Source organism: Ambystoma mexicanum, chromosome 11 (assembly GCF_040938575.1).
Source record: "Ambystoma mexicanum isolate Mex_15411 chromosome 11, UKY_AmexF1_1, whole genome shotgun sequence".
In the NCBI taxonomy this organism is placed as follows: Eukaryota; Metazoa; Chordata; class Amphibia; order Caudata; family Ambystomatidae; genus Ambystoma; species Ambystoma mexicanum.
The window spans coordinates 1,439,878,553-1,439,899,859 of NC_090934.1; the positions used below are offsets into that span (position 1 = coordinate 1,439,878,553).

At 43.2% G+C, this 21,307-nt stretch overlaps 1 protein-coding gene across 4 annotated transcripts in view; it reads right to left on the reverse strand.

The window, feature by feature from the left end:
* The window catches only part of LOC138504521 (uncharacterized), a 263,829-nt gene that overhangs the window by 68,473 nt on the left and 174,049 nt on the right, over positions 1-21,307 (reverse strand). For 2 of the 4 annotated variants that reach the window (XR_011279858.1, XR_011279857.1), the window contains 2 exons: positions 7,541-7,597; positions 7,140-7,210 (listed from right to left, as the gene is read on the reverse strand). Coding sequence is in view for 1 of the 4 variants with exons in the window: in XM_069625073.1 (XP_069481174.1) it covers positions 9,604-10,043 (440 nt within the window). In the remaining 3 variants the exon portion in view is untranslated. Of the gene's footprint in view, positions 1-7,139; positions 7,211-7,540; positions 7,598-9,603; positions 10,086-21,307 lie in introns of those variants that run through there. The other 2 variants (XR_011279856.1, XM_069625073.1) reach the window with 2 other exon arrangements.

Here is a 21,307-nt window from a genome sequence, read left to right on the forward strand (position 1 = left end):
CATGATTTACAAAGGTGATTTAACATAGGAAAGTCCCACTAAAAACATGTTTGTTATTTAGGCCCTCAAGCTGAAATACTGCTAAGAATGAGAAACACATGTTGTTACAGCAAATACGCAAAACAAATAGAAACAGAACTGACACAAAAACATTGATCTGACTAACCTAAACTTGCATTCAATATCACAATTAAGCATAATGACGGATATGTTGCAGGGTGGATAAAAAAAAAAATCAAAACCCACTAAAAATGTTCTATATTGTGGCAAATTCTAAATGGACAAAACAGAGCCCAATACAAAGGTTAGGGGAGATAAAAGGAATGAAATTGAACAAGCAGAGAGGCCAAACCATATTTCATTGCTGGTGATAGTGTGTGTGTATATATATATATATATATATATATATATATATATATATATATATATATATATATATATATATATATATATATATATATAATAGCCAGTTCATTTTGAGATGCACTCACAAGCGCATTTCGACATTTAATCACAGTGGCTGCAGGGGGATTTAATAGTAAATTGATGGGGACGGATAACAAAATGTTCTGAGAAACAATGATAGCAATGGAGGACTGCTACTTTATAGCAATGCCAAATTCAGAGAGTGGAGCTGAATCGCAGGCTTTTCAGTCCCCAATGGAGTCCTATGGACTCCAAAAATATGGATTAACAGTTTTACAACCACTTGTAATCCCACAGTAAATCAACAGGACCGAGTTGTTGCAACGGTAAGCGCGTTTGGTCATAATTTCAACTGAATGATCACCAAACTTCTGAGGCCCATGAGCTTTATATTATGGCTCTAAGTCATTTGTAGTTTAACTTTTTCCACGTTCATGCCCGCTTTGTGCTTAGGGACCGCCAACAGATGCATCGTTTGCAGTTGGGATGGCAAGTTAGTAGACATGGAAGCAAGCATGGTTGCTGTTACAGAAATGGTGATGCGTGCAGATCTGAAAAACCCAGGATTTGTGTGCAGCTAAGCTTCTAGGCATTTTTAGTGGCACTGTGTTCAGTGACAGCCGGTCTAGGCATGCCCTGGGGTGGTATGCTTTGAGTTGTGATGGGTGTATAGCATGTAATATTTCAGTGCTATAGTTGAGTTGAGGGATGTGGTTTATGGTGGAAGGCTACGTTAATGGCATTGGAGGCAATTCCACGCGATACGACAAAGGGTGTCATCTATGCGTCCCCAAGTGCATAGTAATTAATAGCATTAAGTAGGACCATTGCAGCATGGTTAAGTATTGAGGATACAATGTAACAAGAACTTGTCATGAAGGTGACTGGGGTCAAAGGCCAGGACACGATGGAGATTCGGTGCAAACTATTGGTTATGTTTGTGACTACAGTACAATTTGGCAAAAGGAATGAGGTTTTTGCACCTTTTTATTTCCTTCTTCTGAGGATATCGCCCTGAGCTAATAAGCCAACTGTACATTTATTGATCCTTTGTAAAGAGCCTATACACAAACCAGTATTTCACAGCGCTTCAAGGCAAGGGAGGGAACAAAGGTCCAATATAAATAGAAGCATTCTTACTAGGCCTTGAGTCGTTCAGAATGAGCAAATGCTAAAGCGTTAAAGGCAGGACACATAACAACAAGCAACGGTCTCAATAACCTGACGGCATTTGAAAGAGTACTTGCACTCTGAAACACTTTTGTACGAGCGTGATAGAAATAAAATATCAAATATCAAAATAGAAGAGGAAAAGAAGGGTGGGGGGCGGGGTAGGTATAGCGACAAAAAACAATAGAGAACAGTACTGCCATACTAGGCCTGACGGCATTTCAGAGAGCGTGACATAAAAGAGGAGAGAGGGGAGGGTAAGGGACGGACAGGATAGTGAGATAAAGGTAGCTAGAGTTGAATAAAGGAACAGATGCAGTGCGAGATGGGAAGGTGCATAGATGTAAAACACAAGATTTAGTGAGCACAGCATGCTTTGGTAAAATGCCACCCACTTTCAGTTTGGAAAGTTAAAAACGGTTTGCACTCCACCCAAGACTTGACATTTAATGAAATCACATTTTGTGTATTTTACTGATCCGTGGAATGTTTCTAACACTAAACACATACCTTTGCGGTATGACCCTGCTTTCCCAAAATGCACAAATGGCCAGTCTGTACAGGTCATTATGTAATCCCCGACAGCCATTGAGGAGCAGAGCGAGTCACCACAGTACGGGGTCATTTGCACCCCTTGGACCTTCGGGTGAATCAATGATTATGAAGCCACTAAACCCCCACCAATTTTTTTTATTTTTTCCACATAAAGGAGTATAATTAAATGTTTAGATGTACATAAGAGAATGAAAATGAGTATGCGATTTCTAATAACTTGTGCACAATGTTTCTATCTAATAGTGATATATTGGTAAGAAACTGTGGATGCACATTGCACATAGATTTATCCCTCACCCAACACACCATCTCCGTATCCAAAACTTGTTTCTTCCATCTAAGGATCCCCAGGCGTATTTTCTTTTACCGCACCCATAACCACCGCTTCTGGGCCATCAACTCCATCACCCTGCGCCGCCTAGACTACGCAAACTGCCTCTCCCTAGGCACTCCAGCGTTTCAACTTAGTTAACTCCAAAGAATCCAAAACGCAGCCGCGTGCATGCTTATTAACCTATCTCCCAGAGATACATATCAGCCCTACACTAAAAGTCCTCCATTGGGTCCCGATTGGTCGATGCTCTATCTTTAAAGCCATGTGCATCACCCACCGCGCCATCCACAAAACCGCTCCGGAATTCCTTCAAGACAAAATCCTGCGCTACCAGCCCTCAAGGAGTCTCGGATCTCACACAGCATACCGCCTAGTGGTCCCACTTCACAACTCCTCCAGGCTGGGCGGATCTTCGTTCCTTGTCCATGTGCCTATTATCTGCAATTTCCTGCCCCTACACATACGCAGTACCGAAAATAACCTGAAATTCAGAAAGGTGCTAACAACCTGGCTTTTCCCAACAACCTCTTGAACCCCTTCCCTCTCTAAACTACATTGCTGAACCAAACATTCCTATACACCAATTACAGCACAGATGCCGGCAGCGTTCCCATCGGCTCACCGTGACAAACAATCGTCCCATCACCGCCCCTGCTGCTCAGACTTTCACTCCATAGAGACTACAAACAATGAAACCATGCCGTCCACACTGGACAAAGAAAAGAAAGCTGCAGCCAACATTAAAGCATCCGGCCAAACATCCATGCAGCGTAGAATGCAGCTATGGCTATGCCATTCCGGTCTAGCAGCGCACATAGCCCTCCACAATGAAACCCCTGATGTTTCTCAACACCTCTGCCACTAGCACACAGCGACTACCAACGAAAGAAATTTGTTATAGCTGGCCAAACATTGAATATTCAGCAATAGCACTCTTATCTATCCTCATAGGAATTTAAACTGTACCTACTCTTTTATTAATCCAAGTATCAGAGACACCAAGCAGTGCCAAATATTGTGTTTAAATAGATATTATACACTGCTGTTAACTGTGCTACAGGGGGAAAGTTACATTGTTGCTGCCTGTTTTGGGACAGTTGTAATTGCAGTACGCTTGGAGCGTTGCTGCTGCTATTCTAGGCCTGCCCAGACTCGGAGAAATGATTGTACTGCTGCATATGCTGTATTCGATAGCGCAAAGCATGATGCAGGTTTACAGTGAATAAAGAGTAACTCTGCAATGATTGGATGGTTGGCGAGATGCGAGGACTCGCCAAGGGTATGAGATGCCACATTCCGTATAATAGTGAGAGAACACAGAGTAGAACATCTAATCACACCTGTATTCGTTGATAGTGGAAAGAATATTGTATCGCAAGACACAGATGTTTCCCATTATGCATCCTCTTTTCTTTAATTTAGCAGCAGCAAGAAAGTTGTAACTTTAGGTAGGGACACAATCCTCTTCTGTAATGACTAATGCTTACCTGTGTGTGTGTTGAATACGTTGACAATGTATCTTGGATGTCAAACCCCAACCCCTCATGAACACGTGATGTGTTTCCCTCCCAAATTCAATCTGCCATGCTGTGGGTTGGCCTTGGATAGTCTCCATCTGCTACTCAGATTAAGCATCCCGTTATAAATTCCATAAACTCGTTTTTACAGGACAGGCATTAGTAATTGGTGATGAGGCAGCTCACCCTGGCCTGTGAAATACCAGAAGTGTTCCTCTCTAAACTTGCAAAACTGCCACAGCAAAGAGGGTTATTTTCCTACTTTACCATCTGACCACGAGGAGAGCCAAATTCTGTCTTAAGGAGCACACATTGTTCCAGCTTGAATTGCATCGCAAATAGACGGATTAGATGGGCCTACCCCAAAAATGTATTATGATTGGGAGGTAGGAACTGACCCTGAACCAGGCCCTTAGCACTGGAACAACAAGGGGATCCTGCTAAAAATAAACCCCAAATGGGGAAATCTGGCTTAGACCCTTCCCAAGGATACAAAAGGGTTCTTATACTAGAAGAGGAATACCTGGAGAAAGTCAAACAGCATGTTACCACGTTTTGTTCCTCGGAGAGGGCCCAACGAAGCCTCAGGAAAACAGTCCTCCAACACAAGGTTTTTGCCAGGACCCATAGAAGCAGGAACAGTTTGACCGGTTAGGAACGTAAATCTCCAGGTTCTGGCTGCCCTTCATAGAGTCATTGAGGACATTTTCTACTGGAGACACAGCCAGTTTAATTTGCCCCAAAGAGGCCAATTTTACTGGGGCAACCGTTCTCCAATGAGATTTAATTCCAGTAGATTCAATTGTAAGTTGTGGTCACCTTTCTTTCACATGAAAGTTGGAGGGGGGTCATATAAAACAAGTGAAGGAACAACTCTCACCAACGGTTATTACAAACGGTACAGGGGTTCCACCCCAGGGCCACAATTCCTCCCTTTCAATAAAAATTCAGCTCTTAGTACTAGGGAATAAACTCATTTCACAAGAAATCTATTCCAGGGAGCTGTAGAAATATCCTGATCCTTTCGATCAGGGTTTGAGTATGCGATTTTTTGGGTTTAGAAAAAAAAGTTGTTGCCCAGTAATAAAAACCAGAAAGCTCAGTCATGTTTCGGTACATTGACACTTCAAAATGGAGACTTTATATCTTTGTTTTCCATCCTGGACATTCGTTGGTTCAGTTTAACCTAAAAAATGCACAGCCAATTCCATCGCAGAAGGACGCTATTCAGTATACATGCCTTCCCTTTGGTCTCTGTAGTGCTTCACAAAACTCCTTTGTCCAGTGCAGGTGAAACTAAAGACCTGAGGAACGGACATCTGATATATGAGGTCGACATTCTTATAATGGCCTGCTCAAAAAAGGAAGCAGAAACTCAACTGCAGGTATGATATGGCATTTATAACGCGCCTATACACAAGTGTTTCAAGGCGCGGCGCAGCAAGGGAGGGGGGAACACAGGGAGGACAGACAACGATCCCACTAGGCCAGGTATCATTCAGATCGCGCAAGTGCATGGAAAGGGGCAAGGTTGAAAGTGCGGGGAGGGGGAAGGAACAGTGCATTACATGGAAAAGAATAATACAATAAGTAAAGGTGTTGGCCAGCAAGTGGCAAGTGCAAAGGTAAGTGCAGAATCAGGTGTCAAGTGCTGGTAGTGGGACTGTAGGGATACAGAAACAGTCACCAAGTGCGGGGGTTCTTCACATTTAGGAAATGGATTTTATGAATCGAAAAGGCTTTATCAGCACATTATTTTTCTGGGGTTTCCAAATGATGTAATGAATATCCTCTATGGGTCGAACTCTGGCCAAGATCCAGTCAATAAGGAAAGACATTAGTGAAGTCCTGGCATTCACCCTTAAAATAATAGGTCTCGTGTCATCTGTCATTTAGGCAAGCTTACCAGGCCTAATTTATTACAGGGAAAAGATGACAAGTCACTTACGTCATGGGCAGATCATATGCAGATTAGATACCAGCTTACTTTAGGCTTTCCCTCATTCTAATGAAATGATTCTTCTGCAGACAAAGTCCATCCATCGGACGACGTGTGTCCTGTTTCCGGCCCTCAACAGACTTGTACACAATGGCCCCAGAAACGAGCGTGAATGCCAACACAGGACGACACCCCAACGAATGATCCAAGCATGGTCTCTCTACTGGAGGGCATGTAAAGGGCCTGTCCTCTGTGGGGCTCAAAGTGGGCCACAGAGTTTCCACAGGCCCCAGGTACAAGGAAGGTCTATATTTCAAGCTAACTTTTGCCATGCAACCATGATGGTGTCTCTGAATAAAATGTGGTATATTCACTGAACGTGTTGGCTTAAATAGCATTATCTCACTCGTATCAATATGTAAACGTGTACAGTCCTGCCATTTCTACCCAAAGCACTGCGCGCCGTCGGAACTGTAGAATGCGAAGATTAAACTAAAGGACACAGTGGAATGAAAAATAAAACCACCTCAATGTATCCAGTCGGCCAACCAACGACAGAGGGAATGCAAGAATAGACAAAAATAACGCTTCTCACGTACTTATGTCACAAACCTAGTCGTGCAATTAGCTAGGCATCGGTGTTATCCAAACTCAAGACATACAGCTTATAACATACCTTCTAGTCTCCGGTGGCCAGAGAAAAGAGGTTTAGCATGGCACTTTAAACAATTAAGTCCAATTTAACAAGAGCAGCGTCCAAATATAACTTAATTGAATTGGATTTGCACTGCGCTCCTGCCCTTTGCATGCTCGTCAGGCACTCTGGTGGATCTGAAAGACAGGGGGTGGGTGAGGTTAGTGGGGGGAAAGGGGAAACGCAAGGCAGGTTTGCTGTTGTGTTGAGACAAGCAGACCGGAGATACTGTGAGTTAGGTGTACCGTGTCGAAGGATCGTGGCGCTTGTGGCCAAAGGGGGAGTTTGTGGTGCAGATGCCTTGGCTCGAGGTGTGATTATGCAAGTTCGCTGTGGATGCGTAGTGTCCTTATATGTGATGTCCGTTGCGAGGAGTGTTCGATTGCTTCACGTGAGTGCCTTTAGCTGGTATGCACCTGCGTGTTGAAGCAGCAAGCTGTCAGAGCTCGATGTGCAGGCAAACCATAAAGCAGATGTGTTAACAGATCAACTTTAAAAACATACCCCAGAGGCAACGTCCATGAAAGCAACCTGGCGGTGAGATTTTGCAAAAAACACGTGCAGACCTTCTATACCTGCGGAAAAATATATTAAAAAAGTAAGTTACATTAAGAAAAGGTGGACGATGACTTAATAACATTGCAGAGAGCGAGCGCGTAGGTGAAGCCACTCCTTACAAAATGATCTAGAACTTCCATGGCTTTATTTGGGGAAAAATAACATGGTCAATGTCCAACTATTTTAAGAATTTGACCACATATTTCTGATATAACGGATCATGTTTTGCTTTCGCAAACAATGGCTTAATCCCAGAGCCCAAATAGTTTCGTGAATGTACCGTTTTCTGATGAAGTCTTGGTTTGCATGAGTAACATGTGCAAAATAAAGCGGCGCAAAATACTCACCAAATATCAAAGTGAAATGCGCCCCTTTCTTCTGAGATCACATTGCCAGAGCGTTACCTAATAAATAAATAAAAGACGAAAAGCCCGCATTATCAAACAAGCAGCATTCCAGCGTTTCATTACACAGGAAAAGGGGGATTCGTTATAACATTTATTTCTTTGTAAACTGGCATAACGAGAGTTGCTTTTACCGCTCGGAACGTTGCTGGAAAAAACATGACCCCTTTTTATTTTAACTATTTAGAGAGCAAAGTGTCAAACAAGCCGCCAAAACATTAAAAGTGGCATGGCAAAATCTAAAATACGAGTTCGCAGACATTTCTTGCGGCTCCTTAATCGATGGTGTTGGGTGCAACTTTGGCGATAATAACCCTAAGGCATTTCAACGGGGATGCCTCTAGAAGAAAAACAATCCCTCTAATTGGAGAAAGAACGACAGTGGTCTTCAAACTGAGAAAAATATATAAAGGGGAACTCTGGGACAGAGAACTCGTTTTCACAATGTAACCCTCAATATTCATTTCTCTAAACAGCCACCCATTTGTTTTAATAGGACCAGATAGGCAATCATAAAAAAAACAAATACAATGTACATTAAAAAAGATATACTTGTTGACAACGATCAAAATAATGACGTAATTCCCTTTAGATCAACAAATTGTGTGGAGGGAAGGGGCCACATCCGAAAAAAATAGGCGGGGGAGTTGAATAAAAATACATTATTTACATTACAAAAAAGTACATCCACGTACCAAAAAATCCGCATGTTTTCGTGAAATCATTTCACCAAAAAGAGCAAGCAGATTTCAAAGTTGAAATAAAAACCACATTTTTCCCCCTGCTTCCAATGGGTTCAAGTGACAAAAAAATCCTCTGAGCACTTCTTCAAAATAGTCCGTGAATTCAATCACGATTAGCGTTTAGGATTCACTTAATTTATATTGTAGGGTCTGTAAAGAGTTAAAGGCCAATATGCGAAAACATGCGTGTTGGAAATATTTTTAAGGAACAAAACGTGGAACTAAACAGTAAACAAATATGAAATTATATTAACCCTGCGCTTTGTTACCAAAGCCGTACAATTCATTAACATTTACAAGTTATGACATACAAAGGAAGGAAACGGGATGTTATTTTTGTGCGATTAGAGATTTTACGTATCACGACCCTATAGAGATTTAAGTTATCTTATTACTTTTCAAGAAGTGAATATTATTCGTGAACTGAGTGAGAAAAACAACAGACTAATTATGTTTGCATTTGTGGCAGCACACTGAACCCTCGGGTATCTAGGCGCTAGTTACAATAGAGAAGGAAAAAAGATATCAAGCAGTACAGTCAATACATAAAATAAATGTGTCCGTTTTGGTGAACCTGCTTTTTTTATATCCGTCTTTGATAATAATGCATTTAGGCAATTGGTTTTAGTTGTATTATTTTACTGCATACATACAATTGATCTATGGACTTTCAGCCATCTCTTTTCTATAAGAGAAATGCTCACCTCTAATCAAGAGGCAAGAACTGGGGTTTTACTGTATAGGTAACTGTGAGACACGAGAAACCCGGTAAACATAAAAAAGATTAAAAAACAGGACTTTAGAACCATTATATTTAGTAAGCTATATAGCCAGCACATTTCGTGCATGCACTTCACATACGCAAATTAATACAAGGACAGCAATGACACCATTTGACTAAATGCATGTTGTTTGAAGAGTACAAAAAAATGGGGCTGGCAAATTATATTAAACCGTCTCGAATCGAGCTCCCACAAAAGCCACGCACATTGAGAAGGAACATAGGCGCATTGCATCCCGTGGCTGGCACGCTCCCCATATCCTTTACGACAAACCAGCAGCATCTCCAATTAAAATACATTTTAAGTCAAAAACTGTGCAAGGTGACCTTGCTGATGGAACTCCTGCAAAAACACAGAAACAAAGCAGTGCAATAAGCCACACTGGTTTTCATTTGCTGCAAAAAATATGGCAGGTTTGCCTAACACGGAATGCTCCAAGGACAGGGGCTTTCTGTGCTCAAGGACAAAGAAGAGTACTCACCCTTTTTCATAGCGGGCTCTGCGGGCAGGAGTTCCAAGGGGTGCTGTGCATTTGGAGAAAGCAGCAGCACTCTGGGTCACAGCCTTGCTCTGGCCGCTGTCGGGCTCTTTCCTGGGCTGGTGAAGTTTGGGCAAGGCTTTGGTTTGTGTGATGGGATAGCATGAAGGAGCCTCCCTTGCATCTGCCAGAGCCAGACAGCCATTTTGTCCCCGGGAACAGCAGCCATAGACCTTTTGCCGCCATCTTGTGAGAACATCGAGATTAAGGCTCTGGGGCTCGCCCAGCCTGTCAGTGGAGCTGCCGGCTGCCCATGGGCAACCCAGCTGCCTACCCCGCATCTCTGCCACCAGCTGCGACGGTGCCTCTGCGCATCTTCCAGGGCAGCCCTTGCTTTCTTCCACCAGCCACAGTCCGCCCGCCCGCCCGCCGTCTACAACCATCTCGGGCTTTCAGCAGCACAACAATCGCATCACTTGTTTTTCCAATGCAGTATGAAGCCTGCCGACGCACGCCAGCCAATCGTCTGCGGCGACACAGGCAACGCGAGAGGAACCTATCGAGCGTGTCTATTGGTGGAGCGGGCTCCCCGTGGGCAATTTTTTGCTCCCCCACTCTCGCTTTCTTCCCTGTGTGGCGAATTGGTTGGTGATGCAGCTTGACAGACACCCGAGCTGGCCAATGCATGCGTAGACAGATGTAGATCATAGGAGGTGGGCCTGGCACGGTTGCCGTCCGCTTATTATAAGCGACTCTGGGCTGCTTGTTGCCCGAAGTCGCTTATCATTTTTGCTGGTCGCTGTTTTTTGTCTGCTTATTTCCCCTATTACCCGTTAAACGGTTAAGAGGGGTAAGCGGGCAAAAACCGTAACATGCTGAATCACTTCCCCGGCCCGGCAGACAGCAATCCAATCCCCGCTGCGGCGCAGCGACCCCTGCTGCTAAGTTCCATTAGTACAGCGACCCCCTGCTGCTAAGTTCCATTAGCAGCAGGGGTCGCCGTCAGTGCCGCAGCGGGGATGTGAAGAAGCGCGACAATAAGCCATGGGGAAGTGAACTCTTATTTTAGTCATCATGGGCCTCAAAACGAGTTGGGCTGTAATGCCAGCACTATTAGCCCTACTGCCAAACCCCCCACACTATTAGCACCAGAGCACGGGTTTGGAGGAATGGTTAGTGCCCATTCCCCATTGGGCCCATTTGGGAATTCCTCATTCCCCATTGGGCCCAACGGGGAAAATTTGCGCTATCCGCCAGCGGTAATAGCGCCGAAAATCGGCAAATTTGCCGCAGATTTCCCCCCAGCTCAGAGCTGGGAGGAAATCCGCCAAGGTCATGATCTGGCGGACCCTTAAATGCGGCGGTAATAGCGCTACCACCGCATTTAAGGGTTACCGTCAGACTCACGATGAGGCCCATGGTCTAGGAGTTAACATCCCCGTGGTTTACTGTGGCGCCTTCTCTTTTCCAGATGCACAAAATGCTTTCAAGGGAAATCCTGCTTTATTTGTCATCTACCTGACACACTCCGCAGTGCTAAGCTGCTTACCCTGCCCCTCCTTTTGGATACTTGCCAACCCAAGATGGGCCGTCATGTGACTCTGGCTCTGCCCTGCGCACCCTTGGTAGTGTCAGAGCCAGCGTCACATGATCCCACGGCGCTGCCAGCCAGTAGTCTGTTCAGAAGAACATGCTTACATACAGCGTTGCCTCGTAAAAAGCTTTGCTTTGCGGTATGCACAACAAGATTTGCACAGGCAGTCTTCCCTACCACAACTGGCAACTTCCTCACCTTCCACGCTTCTAAACTCTTAATCTCCTCCCTCATCTTCTCCCATCTCTTCTACTGCCCTTCTCTCCTCTTCGGACTTCCTGCCTCTCATCTGACCCCCCTCAAATCCATCTACCACTCCTCTATCCATACTCTCTGTCTACTCGGCCCTCGCGACTCTATTTCCTCCTCGGTCTCTTGGCGGTCTTCCCTTACCCTCCCAACTTAAATTCCAATTCCTCTGTCTGGTCTTCAGATCACTCCATGACCTTGTTCCCCCCTATCTCTCTTCTCTTCTCTCATTATACACTCCCTCTCGTCTTCTCCGCTCTGCTAACCTCTTCTTGCTCACTGTATCCCCGTCACCATGTGCAGCCTCTCGCTTCCGTTCCTTTCCGCTCTTGGCCCCCCTACACTGGAACTCCTCACCTCTCTCTATCCGCTCTATCCCCACCTAAACCTCCTTCCGCACCTCCTTGAAAACCCTTCTTCACTCCCCCCCTTGACCTTCTACCATCTCTCCTCTCCATCTCCCCATCCCTCATAACTTCCCTTCCCCTCCCTTCTCACAGCCACTTGACCTTATATCACATATCTGACTTTATTGCTCCTCTTCCTTTCTACCTCCTCTCCCTTCCTTCTCTCCATTCCCTCACCTCCACTCCCAAGGAAAATGTTCTACATAGTAAATCATGGTTTGTATCATGATTGTTAACCTGCTTCTACCATTTCTATACCTGTTATATTGTAAAGCGATTTGGCTTAAAACGCTATATAAACTAAATAAACAAACATAAACTGCCCTTAAATGAGGTTTTATGGGTAAGTACAGAACGCCACCTCTCCACCGTATTAATGTTGAAAAATTCAAGGTGTTTCTGGAATTACCTTTCGAAAAGAAGCGAGCCAATACAAATGGTTAAGATAGCAGAAGTCAATGCTCCAACAAGACCTTAACCAGTGGAAAACAATGTGGGAGGAAACAACAAACATATTTTAAAATGAGCAAAGCCAATAAGATGCAAGAGTTTTATGGGCCTCTTTTTTTTCTTAAATGTGAGACCCATGCATGTGGTGGTCGCATAGCTCTCAACCATTTGTCTCGCAAAGGCGGGTGAAATCACCCGATTTTGTTTTTGGCGGGTGAGACGCCCATTGGAATGAATGGGAGTGCAGGAGGCTTGGCGGGTGAGTCAGCCCTTTGCAAGGCGGGTGACACCCGCCAAAAGCGGGTGAGTTGAGAGCTATGGTGGTCCTCATCAGTGGTCGAAGTGTATGAAAAGTAGTGGTGGAACTATATTCCCTACTGGCCTGCACCGCTCCCAACAGACCCCATCGCTGCGCCCCCTCCCAAGCATAATAAAAACCACAAAACACGCGCCTGCTCTTTAAGGAAACGTCCTGTGCATTGCACTGAAAGTGCAAGTTTCAACCTCTTCCTACACTTTTATTTTAAAAACAAAACCGTTCCGGAACGGTTTCTTTTTAAAATAAAAGTATAGGAATGGTAAAACTTAATTAAAAGATGTAGAGGAGCACCGCTCCTGCCCACTTCGACCACTGGTCCTCATTCACGGATCAGCTCCTAGTTGAAGTCAGTCTGTCCCCATCACAATCCTGCCCCTGGCCCTAAAGCCCATTTGTGTACGTAAGCTGCCAGGAAGGGCGAGGTGACTAAAAACTGCATGCCCCCCGCACGGAAGCGGACGACGTGCAGTGCACTGCTTTTTAGGAAATCCATCTGTGGGAGGGGATATTCTGCTACTGGCTGGGTATTCTGCCTGTGCCCCAGGCAACTCCCAAGGCCATTTCATCTGAAAGCAACAACATCACCATTAAAATGTGGCGCCAGACCATGTGCTAACAGCTCTTTAGTCAACAGAAAATCATACTTGCCCACCCTATAGATTTAGGCATTAGGCTACTGCTTTTTTAGCAGTCCTACCATCTACAGGTTTGGGTGCAGATCCTACTGCTTTTTACAGTGGCAGGTCATTTATGTGACTAAGACAGGCTCCAGGACAAAGCATGCAACACATTAATTAGTCTGTCTGTACAGTGGGCTGGTAGGTGATTACTTTGATTGGGCTCAGACCAATCCACTGACCTGACAGCTACTTGACTGTCCTGCACTCTTGCCGGGACAACCCTTAGGTGAACCACCAGTGAAGGCAAGTGGCAGAGCATAACACCATCACACTGCATGTGCCCATCAGACTGATCTGAGGGGGTTATCAGTCTCCATGTCATTCAGTGTTCAACTTGCACTGCAGGAATACATATGTATTGCCAGGCTGCTGCTACAGTGGCAAATGTTGCCTACCAGCTCTGTGTGATTACCTTCTGTGTAATTGAATTTAGTGTTAACTTACCATTCAGAATGATTTATTTATTTATGTAGCATATTTAAAGCGCTCACGCAGCCTGTCGGCCTCGAGGTAGTGTTATTGGAATTGTTTTTTTTAGTTGCATAATTGGTTGTTTTTTTGTCTTAATTGCGTATTTGTAACGCGCTTAAATACCCAGAGGTTTCTAAGCGCGGACCCGGGGATCGGACGTGTGGTCTTGCTTCCAAGGGGCATGTTGCTGCTGAGCTATCCTCCAGGGACTTATACATTTGTAACATTTGAACATCTTTCAATGTTGTGCTGTTTGATGGGTTACATATTTTAGAATTCTTCAATGGTGCCAACAATGTATGCTTTGTATTTTCCTGTGATGTAATTGTTATGCGAATTATTATTTTTGAAACTTGAAAAAATCCTACATCTTTTTGGTCACAGAATGTTGGCAAGTATGCTTTTGTGGCACTTTTTCCCACAGCTCTGTGTGGTGTCAACTTGCTTAACTGGGGTTGTGGTTTGCACCTTGTGTTGTGGACGTGGGGAGCCAGGGAATTCATGGGTAGGGCCGACCCTCGGGTTCATGTCTGGCTCTATTAGCCCCCACGTGCCGAGCCAAGAGCGCGCAACGGGGCAAAAGCGGAATAAACGCACACATAGGGAAGAAAATAAACGGCGGCTTGGTTGCCGGGAGTGCATCCGGGCAGCATTCATTTTCTTTCCTTTGTGTACATTTATTTTCATTTTGCCCAAGCTGCTGCAATCCCTTCTCCCCGAACTGCAGTGGCGTTGGCCAAAATGGAAATACACGTAGAATTATTATTTTTTTAAAATCGTGTTGGGGCTGGGACAGGAAGTCCGTGGGTCACTGGTGGGCCCGCCACGCAGCACAAGCTGCATTTTTTTTTTATTTTTTATAGGTGGGCAGCCATGGTGATCCATGGCGTCTGTGGGGTACAGCCCTAAAAGAGGGTGGGGCTGCAGCTCCATGTTCAAAAGTGATGTTTGCATCACATTTTGAAATAGCTGTTGACAAAGCCATCTTGATCTCTCCATCGTTTTCCATTGAGTAGTGGTGAACATGTCATATGCGTATAATTGGTTTGCTCGTATTCCATTTGTGAAAATGGGTTCAAAGAGTGAGCAACTGGCTTCAATGCAGCAGAGGCGTGTGGTATCCGCCTCACCAAGTATGTAGCATTTTATTTTTTTCAAATCTTTTTATTAGTATGTCAACAAATATAATTCATCCCAATATGATAGAAGGGTTTCAGTTTACATCAAGAACATAAACTTTCAGTTTAGCCATAGTACAAGAAGTACATATTTCAAAGTATACATTATAATTAACCCGACACACCCCATAGACATACTTAACATTTTCAATATATGCAAACAGTAAAAATTCCAGAAAATATAACCACCACTCCTAACAGAACACAAACACAAGACTACACACAAACACCAACCAAACCACTGTGAAAAAGAGCAAAGAAGAAACTGATGAAGGAACATAAATAGAAAAGAAAGAAGGAAGAAGAGAAAAAGAGAAGAGAATAAATAAATAAAAAATATTTCCCGTTCCTTAATATCAACCACCTCATAGATATTCAGTCATATAAGGCATTAAATGGTCCCCATAACAAATTGTACTCCTCCTCCTTCTCTTTTGCTTTGAACGAAACTTTTTCATAATTAGACAAGGTCTGCAACTCCACTAACCAGTCCTCCGCCGAGGGTTTTTTCCTGGTTTTCCAAACCTGGAGTATCAGTCTCATTGCTACCAGCAGAACTTTATCAATCCATACCCTGTATTTCATAGAAACTTCATACCAACCTTTATGCAGAAGAAGAATGATATTAACCGCCTACCTCCGTAAAATTACACTCATAGTCAACTCAATTCTGTCAATTACCTCATTCCAAAAGCTACGAACTCTCGGACAGCTCCAAAAAAGGTGTAACAAGGTACCTCTGTCACTCCCACACCACCAACACAATTAATCTAATTGCAATTTCAATCTATACATTTTAACCGGAGTCCAGTATACCCTACCTATTATTTTCTGTCTGATCAAATGTAGATTTCAGTCCACTCCTAAGGTGGCACTCACTCTAAGTATATCCTTCCAATCAGTATCCGTAAAGTTCGTATTCATATCCACTGACCAAGCCTGTCTTAATTTCCCCCAAGCCTCAACATGTCTATTATCCAAGTACATGAAGTTCATGTATGTACGAGCATTATACTCTTGTCCTATAAGTAGTTGGCTCAAATCCGGTCTAGTTCCCATTGAACAATTGAACATGCCTCTCCGAAGATTAATTAACAAGCTTAGATCCGCATATCTATTTCTTTCTCTAACATTCAGACCAAATTTACTCTGCATCTCTTCAAAAGACAGCAAACGATCTCCATCAAATAAATCCCCTAAAGTGAAAATACCCTTCCTAATCCAACTTTGCCAGTTAAGACATCTGTTATTGAGCTGTAGAACTTCATTACACCACAGTGAAGCATCTTCACTAAATCCATACGACTGCTTATTCTCTCCAAACCACATCCAAAAAACTGGTCTAGTTGCCAGTACCGATTTAAGTTGCAGTCTATTAGTCGACATTTTCCCCATAGTATAAAAGCTCTTCAAATGATATTGTCTACATATATCCTTTTCCATGCGCAACCAAATAGGTCCTTTACAACCATCATCTCTATAATAATAAGATCCTTTCTTAAGCAAGAATGCCTTACAGTATTTATGCAAGTCAGGATAGCCAAACCCACCCTCTTCAATCTTCTGCATTAATATATACCGTGGAATACAAGGTCTTTTATCCAAGCCCCATAAAACATTCTGGAACACCTTATCAACTCTTAATATCTGCTTCTTACTGATCAAAAATGGGATTGACTGAATAATATAGAGTATTTTTGGTAATAGGACCATCTTAATGGCGTTTATTTTCGCCCCTAAAGAAAGTTTAAATCTTCCCCATCTTCTTATAGAGTAAGTCATATTGTCCAACACCTTATCAGTTATTTTGCACAATTTTATTTAAATCGCCAGTAATATGAATACCAAGATATTTAACCCCCTCAGGGGACCATTTACAATTCCACATATTCAGAATTTCTTTATTAATCCTAGATAAAGGGAAAATCTTAGTCTTGTCCCAAATCACTTAATGTCCAGATAACCTACCCACTTCCTCAAACATCTGTTTCAATAACAAACCACACACTTCCCCGTTTGACAACAGGACTACCATGTGATCTGCACAGGATAAGATTTTAACCTCAACTCTTCCAATACACAATCCCTTAATTTCTTCACACTGCCTAATATAAGCAGCTAACGGTTCAAGTGCCAGGTCAAATAAAAACAGAGACAGAGGGCATCCTTGTCTCGTTCCTTTATTTAGCGGAAAAGAATCAGAAATCAGCCCATTCACAGATACTCTCGCTTTGACCTCACGATGAATACATGTAATCATAGACATGAAAGTTGGCCTAAAACCCTTGCTCAACAAGGTATATTCTAAAAAACGGCAATTAACTAACGCTCACCTGATTCCCGTAGAGGCGCCGGTCTTGACTGGGCGACACCGTATCTTCAAAGGTGATGTGTAACACACGGCTGGCTCTTTGGGCTGGACCTCTGTGCACTGTATGTCTGACTCGAAGGGTAAGATGTCTGCAGATAGAAAATATGGGATTAAGGAACTGGGTTATTGAATGTCTCTCTCTTCTTCCCTTTCTCTTCTCCTGTAGAACCCCAAAGGTTAACGCTCTCACCTTAGGTAAGTGAATGCCGTGCTCTCCATCTGCCTCGGGGCAGGGTGCTGTAACCAGTTTCTTCACTGGATAAGGGGAGCAGGCCTCTTGACTTCAGAGGACTGCTGTCCGTCGTTTACTGCACGAACGGTAAGTTTCGAGTAATTCTAATGTCTTTAAAGTCTTTAGTAATGATGTTTCTTGTTTTGCAGGGTTCCGGCGATGGCGGATGACGGGCTGAAGTGAGTTGAAGATGGAGCCCGTGTGATGAATAGAAGCGCCTGGAAGCACGTAAGTAAGCGCTTGTTGCCTGCTTCACGATGCGCTCTAACTGTCTTTTTATTTTGCAGGTACAAGTTCGGAGCGGCTGCAGGGTGCCGGAATACCCACTGGGTTAGATGCGGAAAGGAGTAATGGCACGCGAGTATTAAAGTTCCCCAATGTCTTTAAACGCACCTTGTTTTGTCTTTCAGATGCGGGATGCAGCGCCGAAGGCCTCCGGAGCGTGCAAAGAGTTGGTAAGCTTTTGTCTTTCAGATGCCGGAATGCAGTGTGAAGACCTCCGGAGTGCACGAAGAGTAGGTAAGCCTTTGTCTTTCAGATGTCGGAATGCAGCGCGAGGCGTTGGTGACAGCCGATGGACCAGGTAAGTGAAGAGCTGTCACTGAAGACCGTAATGCTAACCTGTTCTTTCTTGTCTTTATAGGTGTTGCTGAAGACTGGATTCAGGATGGTAAGCCTTTTTCCTTAGGCCCAGGATCAGATGCAGAAGACACGATGAGCGTTCTGCTGCAGAGGATGCAGAATAACGCAAAGCAAGATTCATCCATCGGATGTGGTTTAAATAGCCTCCTGTAGTGCTTAGGTGTCTCCTTCCACAGCCACGCCTAGGTAAGAAAAGAGTTCCTGCTTTCCAGAAGAGTTCCAGTGTTCTGAATCTAGGGAGTGGCTCCTGCCCCACCCAACAGGAAAAGTAGTTCCAAACAGAAGAGGATCAGAGGCTCAACTGGCAGGCAAGTAAGCAGCATGGTCTGCTGCAGGTAAGTCCACCCAAGCATTATGTGCCCGGCGCTTCCAGCGCTGGGACTGGGCATATTTATGAGCCTGGTGCCACTGGTGCCAGGACTGGGTCCAAAAGGTCACAATTGGGACTGGTTGGCACTCGGAACCTGGGTTATGGATCTGCTTCCAAGGGAGTTGGGAAAACCCTGACCTTTTGGAAGCAGAGATCATGACATTAACCTTGTCAAACAACCCTATGATCCATTTTGAGCCCTTGTTATAATGCTTCCCAACGCCATTCAATACTGTCCTGTTGTTATCATATCCATATCTCCCTGGGATGAAGCCAGCTTGCGATTCATCTACCAAATCCTTCATTTTCACCATAAACCTATTTGCCCATATTCTTGTAAATTTCTTAAAATCCACATTTAGTAATGAAATCGGCCTATAGCTCCCACATTTCCTGTGATCTTTACCAGATTTTGGAATAACAACAATTATGGCATCTGTCATCGATGCACAGATAGATCCAGTCTTTAAAAAATCATTAAAAAGTGCACACAAAAATGGTGAGAGCTGTTCAGCATACTTCTTATATAATTCCGAGACAATCCCATCAGGCCCCGGCGATTTTCCATCTTTCAAGATAGCAGTATTAACCTCTGTCACAGTAATCACTGATTCAAGTAGCTCACATTTATCCCCTTTCAACTTAGAAAGATTTATCTCATCAAAAAAAATCTGCAGATCCGAATCAACAGGATGCAAATCCTCCTTATATAACTTCTCATAATAAGATCTAAACATTGTACAAATGTCTGCACTCCTGTGGAACGACTCCCCTTCATCATTATCGATGGAAGAGATGTACGTTTCGGTCATTAGACCTTTAAGCTTATTTGCCAATATCTTACAGTTTTCGTCACCAGATTCCCAAAATAATTGCTTTGTATAAAACAATCCCTTCCCCGCCCGTGTCTGCTCTTGATTCCATAATTCTTCCTCAAGTTTTTTCAATTTAGATTTCTTGAAGTCAGATTCAGCTTGTGCACAACATTTCTGCAGTTCCACCACCTCATTCTCTAGACGCTCAACTTCCTCCTTTTTCTTTTTTTTTTTTGCATGTGAGGTTCAGCAAATCATTTCACCTCTCAACACTGCCTGAAAGCAATCCCAAACCACCTTGATATCTGACGTGCCCACATTCTCCATAAAAAAACATCTCAATAAAATTATCTAAATCTTTGCCAATTACTGAATCATTGAGAGCATTCCCTTGCATTCTCCACCTATTATTCTTACTACCCATATTAGTCAAACTAATGCTCAGGTCAATTAACGCATGCTCAGAGATAAGTCTCTCCTTAATATTAGAACAGAGTGTTTGATCAACCAGTTTATCACTAATGAAGAAATAATCTATACGTGAATAAGAATTATGAACCAGTGAGTAAAATGAATATTCCCTATCTACTTGATGGAGCACCCTCCAAATGTCCACAAGATTGTACTAAAACGCAAACCGTTTCAATTCCATACTAAATTTCTCACCATTGTACCTACAATCTGATCTCCTATCTAGTGTACTATCCATTACCAAATTGAAATCACCATCCAAAATTATATTCTCCCACTTCATTTCTTATAAAAGACTTGCCACTTTTCTAAAGAAGCCTAAAGTTGGTGCACATGGAGCATATATTGTCCCAATAGTCAACATTCCCCCATTATAAACCTTATCAAGTAATAGGATACGTCCCTCCTCATCCTTTACTACCTTTTCAACCTTAATTGGCAATCCTCTTCTAAACAATATGCTAACTCCCCTATATTTAGAGTCATAGTAATTTGAAATCACTTGCGGATATCTACGAGTAGACAAATATTCCTCAATTTGTTCATTGAGATGTGTTTCCTGAAGGAATATGACATCACCACCACTCCTCCATAATCGCGCTAAAACTTTCCGCCGTTTGAGCACACATCCAATGCCCTTCACATTCCACGAAACAAAGTTTAACAAATTCATATCTCACTATACAAGTACTGTATCTTTAACCTTCCAAAATAAATGATCCTCAGTGTGCAAACATATTCAGAAGTCACTGCGAGATAAAAGCAAAGATAAAAGTATTTAACAAGGAGTGGGAAATGAAAGTAGCAGAAAAAGAAAGAGAAAGAAATGTATGTAGCATTTCTGTGAACTCCTATAAAAAAAAGCAAGAAACCTTAATGCTTTGGTGCGCTTGCCCACAGCCTTCTAGACAAAGTTCTCCCCATACGCATGGATTAGTTCATAAAAAGGTACAAATCTAGGGATTCACAAAGATTTGGCAAAGCAGGAGCTAAACCTGGAGTCTCGGGCATTATAGTCTCGTCGCAACTAGATGGAACTCTGAAGGTTAGCATTTGCCTCACCTAAATGGAATTGTGAATTTTGGCATTGCATCACATCTAGATAAGTTTGTGAATGTTAGCATGTGCCACGCCAAGATGGAAACGTGATTATTAGCATATACCACACTGAGATGGAATTGTGATTATTAGCACATGCCGTACTTAGATGGAATTGTGAATATTAGCATGTGCCACACCTGGACGTAATCGTGAACATTAGCCAGCGTCGGAACTAGATGGGATCATGAATGTTAGCATATGCCACACTTAGAATTGAGAACATTATCTTTCCCCATATCTAGGTAATTATTGTGTAGGTCGGCAAGTACTACACTCTGACAGAACTGTGAATGTTAGCATGTTAAATGTCATAACCCACTAACCAATATAAACTCAAACTCTCTGCATACTTATCTC